Source organism: Rattus norvegicus, chromosome 16 (genome assembly GCF_021556685.1).
Source record: "Rattus norvegicus strain SHRSP/BbbUtx chromosome 16, alternate assembly SHRSP_T2T, whole genome shotgun sequence".
In the NCBI taxonomy this organism is placed as follows: Eukaryota; Metazoa; Chordata; class Mammalia; order Rodentia; family Muridae; genus Rattus; species Rattus norvegicus.
This window is the reverse complement of record NC_141549.1, coordinates 52,433,164-52,451,950: the sequence shown is the minus strand read 5'-3', so window position 1 is coordinate 52,451,950 and position 18,787 is coordinate 52,433,164. Positions and strand designations below refer to the sequence as shown.

General features: G+C 46.0%; 2 protein-coding genes across 1 annotated transcript in view; both read right to left on the bottom strand.

The window, feature by feature from the left end:
- Positions 1 to 18,787, bottom strand: part of Erich1 (glutamate-rich 1) — a gene marked incomplete at its 5' end in the record, with an annotated part of 52,793,804 nt that overhangs the window by 31,212,413 nt on the left and 21,562,604 nt on the right.
- Wwc2 (WW and C2 domain containing 2) overlaps positions 1 to 18,787 on the bottom strand; it is a 164,197-nt gene that overhangs the window by 71,713 nt on the left and 73,697 nt on the right. The window contains 1 exon segment of the mRNA NM_001109111.1: positions 316 to 519. Within this exon segment, the coding sequence (NP_001102581.1) occupies positions 316 to 519 (204 nt within the window).

The following is an 18,787-nucleotide window of genomic DNA, read 5'->3' as shown; positions in this document are numbered from 1 at the left end:
GTTCAGTTCTGAGCACCCAAATTGGGCAGCTCACAACTATGTGGCTCTGACCTACTTTGCTTGTTCTGACAGAGACATTTACTCATAAACCAATGGCAACCAGTCAGAAGCATCTGGAGAAACAGAAGGCTTGTCCAATGCCCAAAAGGGGAGATTTGTCCTCAAGTGAGGACGGGGCATTTCCCTGAGCAAGCTGTAGGGTGGGAGCTCATCTCCAGGGCTTGAGAGGGGCTCAAGATTTAAGCACAGCAGTGTGAGTGCCTGTCACCTCTCTCTCCATCCCACCCTCGGATGTGGAGTGTAAACAGTACGCACGGCTTGTGTGAGAGCTTGACTTTTCTTTGTAGGCATCATTTAACCGCACATATTCATCAAGGGCTAGCGCCAGCCTCTGCTCCTTCACGTGGTACAGTTCCTTTTGCGTCCTGAGTGCATCCTGAGCCACGGAGAGATAGTCTTTGAGCATCTTCTCCTGCTCTCCCCTCCACTGCTTTCTCGGATCTTCAATCTGTGTGGTTTCTGAAAAGACAGTAGGTGGGAATTTGTGTTGGGATTTCACTGTTTGTGGGATCATTCATCAAAGGACTAGCTAGTTTGTATTCTTGTATCCTGTAAAGCATCTGCTGAAAACATCTAAGAAGTGACTTGTTTAAAACTTGGACAAGGCTGTTTTCTTTATTGACTCTGAAGCTATCCCTTGTCCCTTCATCTGCAGTCCTTGACCACAGTGCACTGCAACTATAAGCCCTTCCCTCAGATGTCACCCATCAGATCATCGGAATTCTCTGGCTCCCCGACACCCCAAAATACAAGAGCCAAATTATCAGCATCCAAGGTCATGGATACTCTGAGCCAAATGGACTTCTCAAGGCCGCACACACTCCACTGACCTAACACGGGACTCTTGTCCCCCTACACTACACGAGCACCGCTCCTGGCTCCTGGCTCCTGGCCACAGACTACCACTGTCCTCAAACCACAGCAATAAAAACCAATAACAACAAATCAAAAGGACATTTGACTCTTAACAGCAGTCTTACTCAATTATTACATACCTGTCGATCTATAAATATGGGGACTTAAGTTTCCTGGTTATTTTTCGATGAATTCATCCTTTATTGCATTTACCAAAAGTATCAGTAACTCTGTGGTAGACTAGAAAATGTAACACCAAAGCCACCTTGCTCTTGCTCTGAGGAGGAAGTTCTTGAGTGAGTGTAAAATTCTCTGAACCAGGAATAACCCCTGCCAGTGGGACATGGGCTTTGGGAGGGGTCACCCTAGCCCTTTTATTTTATAATAAATGTATTTGCCAAATACTGGGGCAAGAAGAACCCATGTGCTGGTGTCTACAAGGCAAACTGTGGCATTTGTGAAGCCTCAAGGAGGCTAGTGCAGGTTGGCTAAGAGACCACCTCAAAATGTCCACACTGACAAAAGTCCCAAAGAATACACACTCTTGGCTGGAGAGGAGGTGGAGAAGCTCACAGCACCAGTGAAGTACGTGATAAACTGTGAAGCAATGGCATCACACTGTAAGTGATCAAAATTTATGGGGTTGGAGAGATGGCTCAATGGTCAGAGCACTGGCTGCTCTTACAGGGGACCTGGGTTCGATTCCCACCATCCATACAGTGGCTCACACTCATTTTACAGTTCCAACTACAGACCTCCACCTAGCTCCCACAGGCACTGCCCTTAAATGGCAGACACATGCAGGCAAAACAATAATAAAAATGCATTTTTAAAAGATCAAAATTTCAAACTGCCAGTACCAAGGTGCTGGGAAGAGCATGAAGGAACTACGACTCTCATTCACTGTGGCTAGAAATGTCCAATGCAATAATTGTTTCATAAAACTTCGCTTACTATCAGACAGGCCAGCATTCAGCAACCTATTCACTCAGGAACTACGAAAACACGTGTTAATAGAAATATATGAATAAAAGTTATTAGCCACTGTATTCACAGCAGACAAAGCCACCACTGCAGTATCAATCTTGGTATATTCATACAATAAGTACTATTCGGCAGTGAAAAGAAAAAGATACTAGCAATGAGCATAGCTCTCAGACCCCAACCGTACTCACTGTGTAAGCAAGTATACCAAATCCTGGCCAAAAGCAGCTCGAGACCAAAGACAGAAACCGATCTATGGTTACCTGGGAAGCCATGACACTCACTGTAGCAGAGGGCAAGCGTCCTTACTGAGGGGCAGAAACATTACATTCATCTCTTGGTTATCACAAAGGTTATGTGATGTACACATGTTAAAAAACCCATGAGCTGTATGCTGAAAACAGATACAAATCATTGTACTACACCTTAACAGAGCTGACTGAAGGGGTTAGGGATGTGGCTCATGGGTAGTGCTTGTCTAACAAGTTGTCTGTCTCCCTCCTTCCTTGGAATGTAGAAGAAAAAGTTGCTTTTAATAAATAAGGTTATAGGGCTGGAGAGATGGCTCAGTGGTTAAGAGCACTGACTGCTCTTCCAGAGGTCCTGAGTTCAATTCCCAGGAACCACATGGTGACTCACAACCATCTGTAATGGGATCCGATGTCCTCTTCTGGTGTGTCTGAAGACAGCTACAGTGTACTCGCATACATAAAATAATTAAGTGAATAAAAAAAAATCCTTTCTTTAAAAAAAGTGTAAGGTTTAAAGTTGATTACATATAATTTTAAAGGCTCGGATGAATAGCATTAAAGACACAGGGCTAGAAAAATGGCCCAGTGATCTAAGACACTTATTGCACTTGCAGAGAACCTAGGTTCAATTCACAGCACCCACAAGGTAGCCCACAACCTTCTCTAACTCCAATACTGGGAAACCTGACACCCTTTTTTGACCCGGGTACCAGGCATGCACATAGTGCACATACACAGACATAGGTGTACATGGTGCACATACATAGATATACACATACACATAGGGGCAAACATTCCTACACATAAAATAAATTTTAAAACTTTGAGAACTGAGGAGGTGTTCATTTGTCCATGGACTGACACTCAGGGGCCAGACTCTCCTGGGAATGTGTGACTTGGCCTCCAGATGTAAGGTGTGACATTAAACTGAAGCAGTTCAGACAAGGAAGGCTCTTAGAGCTGAGAGGCCCTGGGTGATTCACAAAGAGGCCTAGCTCAGTAGGACATGGAACCACGGCCTTGGACTTACAGATCTTGCTCCATAAAAAGCTGAGCTTCCTCTAAAGCACAAATGTGAAAACTTATTTTAAAAATAAAAATATCGGGGTTGGGGATTTAGCTCAGTAGTAGAGCACTTGCCTAGCAAGCGCAAGGCCCTGGGTTCGGTCCCCAGCTCCGAAAAAAAAGAAAAAATAAATAAAAATATTTAAGTATACAAAAGATATCCATCTCATGTCATTACTAGGGGTTAATACACGCTACAGCCACTATCCCAACAGGACAATAACATGTCCTGAACGGGCAGACCCTCAGGACATAATCTCACGGAGCAAACCATGTAGAGAATAAGGAAGGGGGGCAGAGATCCCCCAGTGAGGGTCTGAAGTGCTCGACTGTATGTGCATATATTCATTGCAACATGGGTCTTTGCTATTCGGATAGTGGGTACTTAATTCATGGGACAGTACTCTGGCTTACAGCACAGAACCCATCACATAACAAACAGGAATTTCTGGTCCTAAAGTCTTCTTGGGCTACAGAGGGGATGTGAGGAGGCCTCTGGCCAGCAGCAGCAAGGAGTGCTGCCAAGAACCAGAGCCTGAATTTGAACAGTCTTCTCCAGCAGCACCCAGGGACGACTGCAGCCTGGCACCATATTGTAGGGCTGTGAAAGAAAACTGTAGCCAGGACAGTTAAGCTTCACCTGATTCATGACCAGAGGAACTGTAAGATAACAAGGATTAGTACTTTGTCATCATGAGATATGTAACTATTAAACCAATCAAGTGGAGAGATGCAAAGGTGTTTTAAATTAAAATAGTAAGCAGGCAACCATCCCTTCAGTGAGTCCTTTTTGTCCCCATGTTTGGGAACTGGTATACTTTATTAAATATTTGTCAACAGTGAAAGGCCATGAAATACTGCTACAACACTGACACTCAAATTAATGAACTCAAACGCGAGCACGCGACAACAAGTTATTAGTATTTTGTGCGCTAATAATGTGTTCTGGATGAGTCCGGAGCAGCACTCGGGCAGACTGGCTTGAGTTTGTTACGAGAGGCAGGAAACATTTCTATTTCTGAATTATCGCACAATTCAAATATGAACTGTGAAAGAGGACTCCCAAAGGCGTCTTCGAAGGTTTCATAAAGCAAGACGAGGCTTCATCTCCATCTGTTATATTTGCTGAACAGATTTGAAAAGAATATTTATTAAATGTAAACACGCGAGGAGAGTGTGCTTTACAAATGTGGTATTTTTTTATTAAGACCTACTGCCCTTGGGAGATCACTATATCATAATGCAATGCAATTTGCATGCTGTCTGCTCTATTAAGGAAGTAATATACTACATTTTGAAACATCACATATCTCAAGAGAATTCATACCCCATCAGTTTCATAGATGTGGAACTTTACAGATAGGAAATACAAAACCTTATTACGGAAGACAATATTACACTTCAGAGAATAGTGCTTCTGTCTATACTGCAGACTTCTACTCTTCCTGCTGTGTTCAAAAGAATGGATGAAATAAATATGAACAACTTTTCTTATCTTTCACTTTATAAAGTATCTGCAAAATTTACCGTTGCTCACTTGTCCCACATACAGTGATTAAGCCACCTACTAAATGATTAAATAAAATAAGGTGTTGGGGGGCTGGGGATTTAGCTCAGTGGTAGAGAGCTTACCTAGGAAGCGCAAGGCCCTGGGTTCGGTCCCCAGCTCCGAAAAAAAGAACCAAAAAAAAAAAAAAAAAAAGGTGTTGGAGGAAATCATTGCACACAAAGTAAATCCCCCAAACCCCACGAATCTTCAGAAAAAGATGGTTAATTATATAGCAATGTAGAGAGGGCAGGGCTTCATCTGGCTGAAAAAGGATGATGCCAGTGAATCCCGCAGGAATTAAAGAGAACACCAAAAAGTCCCAGGCAAGCGGACCTAGCCCCTTGCACTTCTGCAGTCCTGATTCACATGGGCCAGACACTTAGTGTCCTTTATTCTTTTATCAAGCCCCATGTTCTCAGCTTGCTGAAGCCTTTGGCTCTTCCTGTCCTTCTCCTGTCCCCTAAACTCCACCAGAGGCTATCTTTCTCCTGTTAGCTCACCCAACCTTTGAGAGTCAGCTAGCACTTCCTGCAGGCAGCACAGGAACACCTCAGAAGAGGGGGGCTCCTACCTGCCCCCTGCTCTTCCTGTCCCCCCACCCCTGACCTTTCCGTGCAATGGCGATCCTTCTCACATCAAGTGGGAAACTCGCTTTGTAAGCAACAGCGTGTCACAGAAGAATCTACGCAAACGCACACAAGGATCTTAGCTACATTTTAGAAATCGCCTGACAGAAATGTGAGGCCCGCTGCCAAAGGGTTGCTCTGTCAGCTTCCACTCCCGGCCTTCACACAGCCAGACCAGTTACTTTACCAGTGGGCAAGCGCGGCCAAAAAGACCGCTTGGCTTATGAAGGTGATCACTCTCTCTGGTTGGACTGCAGGCCTCCTGTACAGGTTCCATGCCTGGTACTGTAAATCTGGCCAAGAACCCAGGACTGGGAAACTCACTGGTCCCAACATAAACCTACTACTACCACTGCTCTGCTGAATGGACACAGGATCAGATTGCTCTCTACAAATTCCTACCTCTGTCCCCATAGATTACTGTGACTCAGGCCTCACAGGAAAGCCTCACAGTACAGCAGATAACACACTGCTCACTCACGAGCATCAAGCACAGGTGTCTGAGCAGTGTTCAGCCATGAGTGAGAGTTTATATCACTCCTCTCCTCATGGCCCAGGGAAAATCAGGGAAGAGGAAGCAAAACTGTAGAGGCAGAGGTCAGGGAGAACCCGGGCAAGACTGTCTTCTGGGTCTGACAGGAGAGCCGCATTTAGGAACTCACAGCCACTAACTATGGTGTCTGAACAAGACCTGCACAAGACCGAGGCAGACGACGTTTCAGTGCAGACAGATGAGGGGCTCAGGAGCTCCCCTCTCCGACCAAGCAGCTAGTGACAAGTGGATTCCTGCTTGGGAGGGAGAGTGAGGTGTTTTTAAGGGAGTGTCCACTGGTAGGTGGGCCATGTTCCCACGAATGATCCATGCCCTTGAATATTTCTCAGCACAGAAAGTCATGAGGCTGAGGGGAGACCTGTGAGGAGTTAGGAGGAGAGCAGGGATAAATATGACTGGGATACATCATATGCGTGTACACAGTTCTCCAAGAACTAATAAATACAGTAATTTTTTAAAAGTTCATTTAAGATAATTCTTCTAAGGAGCCTAATATTGCAGCACCCAAGGGTGTCACAGGAGGGTGCTTTGTCTTAAGTGTTTCTATTGCTGTCTCAAAACACCAAGACTGAAGGCGCCTTCAGGAGGAAAGGGTTATCTATTTCTTCTTAGAACCCTCAGGTCTCACTTCAGCACGGAGGGAAGTCAGGACAGAACTCAAGGCATGAACCTGGAGGCAGGAGCTGAACACGGACAGTGGCGCTTACTGGTTGCTCTGCATGGCTTACTTACCTGCTTTCTTGTGCAACCCTGGACCACTTGCCACCGGCCCAGGAGTGGCACCACTCACAGGGGGCAAGGCCCTTCCTTACCAATCATTAAAAAAGAAAATGCCCCAGACTTCCCTACAGGTAACCTGATAGAGACCATTTCTTGAGACTCCACTTCCCAGATAACCCCGAACCTGAGTCAAGTTCACAGAAGGCCAAGCAGGAACTGGGCCTCTGGAGCCTGGACCGTGCTTCGCTATAGCAAGCAGCTTTAGCAACAGCACCGCTTCCCCACCAGCCCTGAAGTTCAAAGCACCGAACCGGGGCTGCCAGAAAGGCTCCTGGCCAGCTCTTTGGCTGGTGTCCTCCACTAAGCGGTTAGCACATCAGGGAGGAGTCTAACTATGTCAGTCAGAGAGTGAAATTATTTCAGGTGCCCAACAGCTTAGAGGAAGCCTGACTACTAGAAAGGGTGTGTATGATAAAGGTATACAGTGCTTTAATGAATTTCACAGGGCTCTAGCAATGCTGAACACTACCTCAGGGTCATAGCTGAGGCAGCTCCTAACACGTATGTCTCACGTATGTTAGGCTTTACTCGGTCATGTGAGGTACCTAAAAACCTATGTACACTTTCTCTCCCCTCTAAATAAGTTTGTCCATCTGGGGATTAGAGGATGCAGACAGGGAAGCAACAGGAAGGTCTGAGGTGAATGTCCTCCTCTGACATTCACTGTATAGAGAGCATCATACATACACCAGACTGTCCTTTACCTCCTAGGAAGCTGTGGAGGGTAACATGGAGGACGCATACCACACATCACTCCCAGAGAGCACAGGATCCAGAAGCCAATCAAAGAAGATAAGAGCAAGACAAAGGACTGGGAAGAAAGTCAAAAACAAGAGTAACTCCTGCTTCGTGCTTTACGGCTGTAATAAGTTTTCTTGGTTCCTAAGATCTCATGAAATTACAAATGGACTTGAGAGGGAAAACTCCAAAACAAAAACCTACTTCTTGTCAAAAGTGGGGATGATGCTTGAGTCTCCTAGGGCCCTCCCTAAACGAACAGCAGAAGCCTCAGGCTATAGTCTGGTGTCTCCCTACGATAAAACACTTGAGCAAAGCAGCAGTTCCCCACCCTCCTAATGTGGTCCTTTTAATACAGACCATGTGGTGATGACCCCCACATTGGCAGCTGGTCTGTTGCTATACACAGTCATGCTAAATACTGGTCCTGGTTGCCTCGGGGACAAGAGAATCCTCATGTATATCAAGTGATGCTACGTGACTGACATTGATCCTTAATTTAAAGCTATTGGTCCAATAGAGATGTCCAGGCCTATAGCTCGGCAGAGGAGAGATGGGTGGGGTTTTCAGTTCCTGGGCTTGGGGCCTGAGGCAGGACAGTGAGGAAAAGCAAGAAGGTGGAGGGAAGAGAAGATGCCACGGGGTAAATGATCATGAGACTCGGCCACGAATAATAACTGACCAGCCTGGGTCAGAGGGGCCCAGGGAGAGCACAGCAAGTCACACCTCAGGGTTATGGTGGAGTAAGAGGGGCCCAGGGAGAGCACAGCAAGTCACTCCTCAGGGTTATGGCGGAGTAAGAGGAGCCCCAGGGAGAACACAGCAAGTCACACCTCAGGGTAATAACTGACCAGCCTGGGTAAGAGGGACCCAGGGAGAGCACAGCAAGTCACACCTCAGGGTTATGGCGGGGAAGTAGACTGGCATAGAGGATTGCTATCTGCCCAGCTTTAGTGCTGATTAAAGCTTGTTAAAACTATAAAAGTGTTGTGTCTTTTATCTAGGAACTGAATCAAAGGCGGGGTAGAAAACCCTGATTGAGATTAAATATTTATTACTACATTCCCAACATAAAATTATTTTTTGCTACTTTGTAACTGTAATTTTGCTACTGTTCTGAATCATTACATCAATCTGTGTCTTCTGATGGTCTTTGTCAACCCCTGTGAAAGGGTCCATCGACCCCCAGAGGGGTAGAGACCCACAGGCTGAGAATCACGGAACTAAAGCAACTTGAGGAAGGAAAGGATTCGTTTGACTTAAGGTCACAGTCCATCAGAACAGAAGCAGAGACCGTGGAGGAACCCTGCCTGTGGGCTTGTTCCCAAGCTCCTGTCCTCTCTCATACAGTCCAGGCCAACCTTCCCAGGGATGGAAGGGGTCACAGGGATGGGTTGGGCCCTACCATTAATTAGCAACAAAGAACATGGCCCTGGGCCTCTCTGAGGGAGGCAGACCCTCAGGTAAGGTTCCCTCTTCCCAGGAGTGTCAAGCTGACCACTAAAGCTAACCATGACGCCACCTCAGCTTCATTTCCCACACTGCCCTGACGGTCACCCACGCATGTAAAGTGTCAGATAACATCATAGCAAGGCTGGAGCTGCTGTTCCCAAGGAAGAGCTATGAGAGAGAGGACACACTTCAGAAAAGGACATTTTAGATCTGTGCATGAGCTCACTACTAAACTCACTGACTAAACATGACAAGGAGCTTGAGAACTGACAGGATAGAGAGCTACCAGATCCAGGCCACTTCTGGGTGACACATTTGCAAGGCAGACCCAGTCAGTCTGTGAGACTCTGGAAACTAAAATGACCCTAGAACAAAAGCCCAGAGAAGACAGGAGCTTGCCACTCGAGCCCAGTCAGATTCATCACCCACTAAAACAACCACTTTCTAAAAGTAAAATGCATAGTCTCTGAATACTCAAGTGCCCATGACTGGCCAGCGAGGCAGCTCCTCGGCTGACGGCACTCGCCGCTCCTACAGACGGCTTGGGGTCCATTGCTGGCACCCACTGGCTGGCTCACAGGACTCCGGTTGGTTCCTCGTCCGCTCTTGCCCTCTTGTGGCTGCTGCCGGCAGTACAGGCTCGTGTGTGCACACAAACTCAGGCACAGCACATACACATAATACGTACACAAGTCTTTTTAGAAAAAAGAAAAGAAAGGTTACCTACTCTTCAAGGACAACGACTATTAATAAAGGCTAGTGACAGATACTGGGAAAAATCAAAGACTTCAGAGACACTGTCATAGCCACAGTCCACAAGGAAGAAGCAAAGCTACAAAATCAATAGAAAGACAAACAGAAAAGAATAGAAATAGAATAATTCTCTCCCCTACAAGACTTCAATATAAGAACTTCAATCACAGAAGAACTACTTGAATGCAAAACTAAGTCTTCATCCACGCAGAACAGCATCCACAGGCTGGAGAGATGGCTGGGGATTTAAGAGGACACAAGGTCCATCCCCACACTCACGACCTCCCTTTACCGCAGCTCCAGGGGATCTGACACCCTCTTCTGGCTTTCACAGTTATCTGCTCATATTTTTTTATCTAAATTTTTAAAAATAGAATTCAACATCTATATCCTTTTGTCAACATATCTGACAAAGTTAAAAGGAAATTGGCATATTAAAACACAAAAATCTTTACTCAAGATGAGGGGAGAAAACACTAGTAAAAGGCTCTCGGATAGTTTATATTGGAATTATCAAGGACTGTAAATGGATGTGGAGCATATGTGAAGGTGTCTTCAGGGCCTGCACTGGCCACAGTCTTAGGGAGCACCTGAAGATCAGAAAATGAGAAAAGAAATAGCAATCACAAAAGAGAAAATAAGTTCTCAAATTAAATTTCATGGGATGAAAATACTCATAATTGCAAAATTAACAATATTTTGAAATATACATAGAGCTTTTACCAAGGTTGACCATATTTCAGAGCTAGAAGAGACACAGAGACACAGAGAGACAGACACATAGGACACAGAATGAATCACCATTAGAGAGGAAAACACTAGACAATACTCCTTATAAACAAAGATACAAATTCGACTCAGTACAAGCAAAGCACATTAAAAAGAAGGGATAAAGCAAGTCTCTATATTCGTGAGTTCTATTCACCAACCCGACCAATTATAAATGAAATACTATAGGGAGGCCAATGACAGACACTTTAGTAAACAGATTTGTCTGGTCACTGGCTGAACAAGAGAGCAGAGCGGCCATTTGCATCTCATTAGCATTATAAGTGATCCGAGATGGCTTTAAGCAGGCAGGAAGTAGTGTAGGTTATATTCCAGTACTGGCCCACTTTACCAAGGGTTAAGGCCAGGGGCAGTAGTACACACTTTTAATCCCAGTACTGTGGAGTCAGAGGCAAGCAAACTTCCAAATAGGAGCCTACCCCACTCTACATAGTAAGTTCCGGGCCAGCCAAGGCTCTGCAGTGAATCTGTGTCTCTCTGTCTGTCTGTCTCTGTCTCTGTCGGTGTCCCACCCCATCCCCTCACAGCATAGGTGTGTGCATGGGAACTGGCCTTCTATATAGGGTCCTGTAGCCGAATCCCAGCAGACACTGAAAATATCTGTATATTTTATCAATCACTGTCTGTTTAACGAAAAACTGACTAATCCGATTGCTAATTTTGCCCTCCCCCATCAGAACACACATCTAAAGTTGCAGGGGATGTGGCTGAACAGTGAATATGTCTGCCTCATAAAGGAAGGGGAGAAGAGCAGAGTGGTAAGGAAGAGATCAAGCTTTCCCTATTGAAGGGACAGGGAGTCTCTACACAAAACCATGTGGTGACGAGAGAGTGTAACGTGAAGCTTAACCACATTGTCCACCACAGCCCTCAAACATTAAGGGGGCGGCGGGGAGCGGGGGAATGGGGTAAACAGCAAAGGAGACGGGAAGTGCCTTTCTGCAGAGCCAAGGCCAGCCAAAAGCTGAGCGGACTCGGCAGTTCAGCAGTTCAGCAGAGACGCTCTACCCTTGAAAGACTCAACAGTGTTCAGCTAATCCAACAAACTCAGGATTTTAAAATATAAATTGCTAAGATGCTTGCACCTACAATCTACACAGAAATATAAAAAAATTGTAATTTTTGAAAAATAATTTTAATAAAGAGCCAATTAAAGAATATACATCAACCCATTTCAAGACACAAAAGCCTTATAATTATGATTATATTCTATCAGTATAAGACAGACACACAGATGAGCTGAACAGAAGAGAGAACTCAGAAAGAGACAGGTGAACACTGTGTGGATTGAGTAAGAATGGCCACACCGAGTGTATATGTATATGAATGTAGGGTTCTCGATAGATGGGCTGTTAGAAAAGATTAGGAGGTGTGGCCTTGGTGGAGAAGGCGTGTCACTAGGGTGGGCCTTGTTGGAGAAGGCGTGTCACTAGGGTGGGCCTTGGTTTCAAAGCCCATTCTAGGCCCAACTGGGCTCCTCCTCTGCCGCCATCTCGCAGATTGGATGTAATCTTTCAGTTACTGCTCAGGGTCAAGCCTGCCTGCCTGCCACCATGTCTCCTGCCATGATGATCATGGACTAACTCTGAAAGAAAGCAAGCCTGCAATTAATGTTTCCTTTTACAGGCCACCTGTCACCAGAGCTAGAACAATAACTAAAGTGAACACCAACACATTTTAAGCATAGGTAACCCCTCTCTTAGGTAGACTATCCATACAAGAACTAGTTAAGGAGGGACAATGGCTCAGTGTGTGAATTGCTTGCCATGTAAGCACGAGATACTGGGTTCAGATCCTCAACGCCAACACACAGAGTCGGGAATGGGGTGCTTCTATAATCCCAGTGCTTGGGGGCAGGGCAGATGCCAAGGGCTCCCCGGGCGGGGCAAGGCTGTGAGCTTCAGGTCAGCAAGTCGGACTTTAAAATAAAACAACACGAACAGCAACAAGAGAAGACACCTGATGCCAACCTCTGGCCTCTAACACTCATGTACAGAGATGTACGCACGCAGAAGCACGCATGGGTGAACACGCATGTGCACAGATGCACGAGACAAGACAAACACACTACAGAAAGAAAAGAAATGGTCTGGGATGAACAGGCTTCAATTTTACTTCACACCAAACTCAGACAGTACCTTGGCGTGGAGCAGCAATCTAAACTCTAAGAGCTTCATGAAATCTGCAATAAAAAGCAGACCACGTTACACCTTCTCCAAGGAAAACAGACTTCTTAGGACTCAAAAGGTAGGAGGCATTTTTAAAAATTAATTGGACTTTCAAAATCTTCAGCTCTTCAAACCTGCTGTAAGGAAACTGAAAAGAGAAGCCACAGAGCAGAAGAAAAAGGTTCACAAGAGTCTAACGTAGACAACAGAGTTCTAGCAACTCATTAACTGGACAAGTGACTAAAGACTTGGGGAAAATAACTTCTCCACACTCACAGAAATGTGTGCACACAGTCACACAGCCATGCAGACGAGTGCACTTAGAGGTGTTGGTTGGACTTCATTAGCCAGCAGGGCGATGCAAATGGAACCCACTCAAGGGTTTACTTCACACACACTGCACCAGCTTGAGCTTAGGATGAGAACACCACTAACTCTCTGAGAGGCTGAGGATGAACCTGAAAGGCACAGGTACTTTGCAGGACCATTCGGGTCCTTCACCTAAAAGGCACCCTATGTTCACGTGGCCCACACGTCTGGGGTCCTTACCTTGTACATGGTGGTGTCTGTCCACAAAAGGCAGCTCACAGTAGGTTCATTCACAACAGGCAAGCACAGACATCACCCCCAGACACAGGCACAATGCTGACACTACTCGGAAGCAGGAAGAAGCATATAGCACAGTTCTCAGTGTGAGTGGTCTAAATGTCATTCCTTAGGAGAAGGGGGAAAATTAATCTCCAGTAGCAGAGATTCCTGAGGGGGTGGCGAAAGGCTGATTGCCAAAGGCAAAGACAAAATTACTCTATGACTAGAAATGTCTTTGTTGTGACTAAGGTGGCAGCATATTTAAAATGTATGCATTGTGTATGTAAATTATATACAGAAGGGTTGATTCCATTGTACTACTGAGATTGTATTTAGAAAATGAAAACTTCTACATGAATTCAATAGAAATAACGATAAACAAAAACCTCTAATCTGAAAACCCCCAGAAACTAAAAACTTTAAGTAAATAACAAGTTATATCATATTCATGGTATCATCACAATAATCACTCTTCCAAATTTGCCTAGAGATAGTTATCAAACTTCCAACAGGCTCTTTTGGTAGAAACCAGCAAACTGACTCTGAAGTAAATCTACCTATACACACGATCGAAAGTCGCCGCTGGGCACTGGAAACTGTTCAAGAGTCAGAGGCCTTGTGCGCTGACTCACCAACGGCTCACGGTATGCAGGGCATTCTAGCCGGAGCACAGGGAAGCACAGCTCAACTGAATGAAGCAGTCACGCTGATGTCAAGCTACTCCAACCTAGGCTCTAAACCACTTCATGTGGACAATGAAGACACTGATAGCTCCAGAGCCACCTCACACACATGTGAGAGCACGGAAGGCCACCCAGCAGTCAGGGGAGACCTTACCACCTGCAGAGACTTCTCAGGCAGGACACAAACCCACCAGTCACGAAGAAAAGGGTGGTGTGGTGAGCTTCGTCAAAAAATGGATTTAAATTAAGGCTTTTTGTTAATTGTATTAAAGTATGTATATGGCGTGTCTTTGCATGTGAGCACAGGACGCATGGTGTCTGCAGAAGTGTCACATCCCTGGAGTCGGGAGTTACAGACAGCTGTGAAGTGCCTGAGGGCAGCTCTGAGAACAGAGGTGGACACCTGCGCTCAGGAAAGTAAGGCACATTTATTTAAAAGGGAAATAAAAACTCCACCGCTCAAGATATGTACATTCAAGATTTGAAAACAAGTACTCGGTAAGCACATGCTTGATAAAGAACTCATGAACAACACACACACACACACACACACACACACACACACACACGCACACACGCACACACGCGCGCGCGCACACACACGAGAATTCCTAAAACTCCAAACAACCCAGTTTAAAAAATGAAACATTTCCGCAAAGAAGATATTCAAGTATCCAATAAACATAAGAGAGGACGTTTAACATCACTAATATTCAAGGAAATTCGAATGAAAACTGCCAGGGTGTGACTTGCTCAGGCCCCCTTAGGATTCTTAGTCACCAGGAGGTAAATGACTTGATTAAGAGGATGCTGGGGGGAACAGGACTCTGGCAAACCGATGGCCAGTTGGTATGAAAAGCAGTGGAAACTCCTCAGTTAGAACCAGAGCTATGATCCAGGCAGCCTACACCGAGAATGTTCACGCCCATGCTGCCTGCAACACTGTTCTCAATAACTAAAGGGGGAAGAGGCCTAAAAGCCCATCCCCTGATACAGGAGCAACAGAAATGCGGGGTAAATCTATGCAGACCGTCACCAAGCTTACAACATAAGGACATCCTGCCCTGGACTACAAATGACTCGGGAATTTTAATCACAAATTTTTACTTCAAAAAAATAAATGAGTTGTCTAACAGAGTGAAGCTCCTTCTTAAACCAGCAAAAATGATGGCTGCCGTGAGCAACACCTGGGGACACAAAGGCTACTGGGCCACCGTTTCAGACTCGGAGAGATCTGCTGCACTCACAGCAGTGTGCAGAGCTAACACGGATGCACTGGACACGGAGGCCATGTCACTGAGCTGGGCTGCACGAGCCATGGAGTCCGTGCACAGCATTCACAGCCTGCACTCCAAGATAAAGAGGTGTACTTCTGCTTTTTGTTACAGTTTAAAAAAACAAATCTTCTATAACAACGCTCACAAGTAGGCACCAAGTAGACACAATTTCAATGTCAGGATAGATTTTTAAATGAAATACTAGTAAGCAATAAAAAGTAATACATTGACATCGTGGATGAAAATAAGGGAGGCCACCGTTTGCCCACGAAATGTCTAAGTTTGGTGTACATTTTGAAACTAGTTTTTCTCATTAACACTGACTTTTAGAAAACTGTTCATGTTTTGAATGAGCTCCCTATTAAGTATGATTATGAAGTGCAGAAGGCGCTTCAGTTGCTCAGCTCCTTAGGCCGGGTTTGGACATTTATTCTGAACTGACGCTATGTGCCTGAGAGTACGTCACATGCACTCGGGGACAGGGGTGACGGGTGAGCACCTCTGCGTCTCTAGGAACACAGCCCAGTTCCCTAAAAGGGCAGCAAGTACTCTTCCTGTTGAGCCATTCTCCCAGCGCAGGTCAGGGATTGGGTGGTGGTGTTGTTTAACTTTTTACTGATCCTTTGTGAATTTCACACCATACACCCCAACCTCACTCATCTCCCAGTTCCTCCATAACTCCACTCTGCCCCTGCAACATCTTCCCAAAAGAAAACAAAGAAGAAAAACAAACAAACAAACAAACAAACAAAAACAAAATATCTTGCCACGGAAGCTGTTTGTGCCACAGTGCGTCACACAGTACACCCGTTTACCCAAACATCTTTACTTGCAAACGTTCATTGCAATGAGTCATTGCTTTGGTTCAAGGCCTCTGACTTCTGCTGCATTATCAATACTGGATCCTCACCAGGGCTCCTCCCAGATATCCTGTTGTTACCCTGTGTCATGGGATCCAGCAGTTCACTGATGGGGGGATGTTGGGGTCACTCCAGCAGTTCATTGATGGGGATGTTGGGGTCACTCCAGCAGTTCACTGATGGGGGGATGTTGGGGTCACTCCAGCAGTTCACTGATGGGGGATGTTGGGGTCACTCCAGCAGTTCACTGATGGGGGATGTTGGGGTCACCTAAAAGCCCTAGATGTGAGCCTGGGCGGTAGCTGAGTTATTCAGCCCATCAGCTCTCTGCTCCTGTGGACCAGGGCCAGCTCTCCAGCACTGCCCCAGTAAGGTGCGGGGCCCACCTTCCTGCTCTCACACCCTTAAGGCCAGCCCTAACCCAGTGAGGTTCAGGGGCCCTCTCCTAAGTATAGCAGCCAGTGAGGGTTGGGGTCAGCTCTCCTGCCTGACACAGGTACCGAGGGGTGTATGTGCGGAGTCATCGCTCCCATGCTTGTACCCTCTGGGCCAGCTCATCCATGCCCCGCGCCCAAGGCCAGCTTTACCATGCTACCTAGGCAAGGGGGTGGGGGCACTCTCGGTGCCACAGCCAGTAAGGGGAAGGGGCATCTCTGTGTAGCCCTCCAACATCAACATGACCCCAGGTGGCAGGGACTTTAGCATGGCCTTTGGTGGTAACAGGGGCCTCGGACATCGACAGAGACCCCTGCTGCAGGGCCACTGACCCAAATACAGCCCTCAGTGTCAGCACAGGCCTGGACCTCCCCTCAGGTGGCAGTGCAGGCCACTCACATCGGGCTGTCCCTCCCTCATCACCCTCTGGTCTCCAGTTCTTCTCCACAGTGAACAAACTGCTCTGCCTCTCTTTTTCTCCCGTCTCTCCACTACATGCTTGTTTGCTGGCTTGTGTCAGGGGATGGGCCTGTTTTTTAAAATATGTCAACTAAAAGAATCTACTTCCAGTGAGGCAAGGTGGCACAAGGAGGAGAAGGAAGGAGGAAGAGCTCTGTGAGTTTAAGGACAGCCCGGTCTACAAAGCAAATTCTAGTCAGGACTACTTAGTGAGACCCTGTCCTTTTAAAAAACAAACACCAGGCCCAACAGCATCCTTTTACAATAGACAAATTACTTCTAGAATAGACAAATTCAGCTATGGTGATGGAAATCTGAGCAATGTGGCAGTGAAGAAGGACTGGCTGGGGAGTACTAAGCTGTCAAGCTTTTCTTCTGGAGCTGAAGAGGTCCAGGAATGGAAGAGAACTCACTGCACTTTCAGAGGATCTGGGTTTGACTCCCAGAACCCACCTGGCGGCTCAAACCTCCTGGAACTCTAGCTCCATCTTCTGGACTCCCCTGCTCCTGCACGTCCATGGTGCACACACACTCAAGCAGGTTCACACACATACTTACAAATAAATTAATCTCTTAGGAGCCACTTCCTTCTGGTTGTAGTAAAAGTCTCAAAACTTTACAAGCATCATGCTACTTTCCAGGTAAACACAAACATCCTGCCCTATTGCCCACATCCACAGACACCCACTCACAAGGCAAAGGCAAGTGTGAGACGTGGCCCAAGACGCTTCAGTGCCAAGGCCAGGTCCTTCACGGCCAGCACTGAAGTGCTCTGCAGCGATATTATTAAGCAACCAAACATTCCTTGTCTCATTTTTTATCTAAATAAAGAGGAAATAATGCTGAAACTATACAATGTCGAAACACGACATATGTGTGGACAGCTGTTATGAAGAAATAATAACATTTGCTCCTGATAAACTACTTTGCAGGAGTGTCTTGAAGATTAATGAGGTAACAGGCAGTTCCTTCTCAGAAAGGAAACTCCTTGCTTCGGGTAACTGCAGTATCTCAGGGAATAGTATACTCACTGGGCCACTAAGCTACAATTATATATAAAGCAAAGTGGTAGGCTTAAAACTTAATGTTCTATAACAAGGTTTTATGTATTCAGATCATCTCTTTCTGAAGTATTACATATGCTTGAAATACACTTAAACCTTTAGGAAGAAATTAGCTTTTACTCAGTGAATTAGCTCTTCTTCCTGAGTCCAGATAAATCCGTAAGATGCAGTCACTGCCTCCAAGTGGCTAACAAGCTGGTGAGAACTCGTGACATGCAAACGCAAGTGCAAAATGACAATGCTTGCAAAATTCCCTGTGTGCCAAGTATTACAGTACAGTGTGGAGTGCCATGGGAAGCCTCCTGAGGCAGAAACATCTGAACATACCACGTCCCTGGTCATAAGAGAAGGCCCAGGGACTGCAGTGAGTTTGGAGCTGGAGGGACAAATTTAGCAGACAACAGACTAACAGAATAAACTGGTTACCACCCATGAAGGTCCACAGAATGAGAGAAGCAGAAAAACCATCCAGAAATCCCACAAGAAGGTATTGGGAAGGAAGGTCAGGCAAGAGAACACTGGAAGGAAACAGGCAGGTGCTGAAAAGATCCCACACAGTCCAGGAGCCACGGCGACAAATCAAAGAAGTCAAGACTACAGCGGGGGCCAGAGCTGTCACCATCTTGTGGTGCCTCAGGTGACCTCAGCAAGCGTGGACACTGAGAAAACGGGAAAAGGTGGAGGAGACAAAGTTCATGACGGCCATGGCTGTCAGGGACTGCATCTGTGAGGGATGCATGCATGTCAAATCTTTTGACATCTTAATACACAACAGTAGCATCTGTAAGATTTGCACTC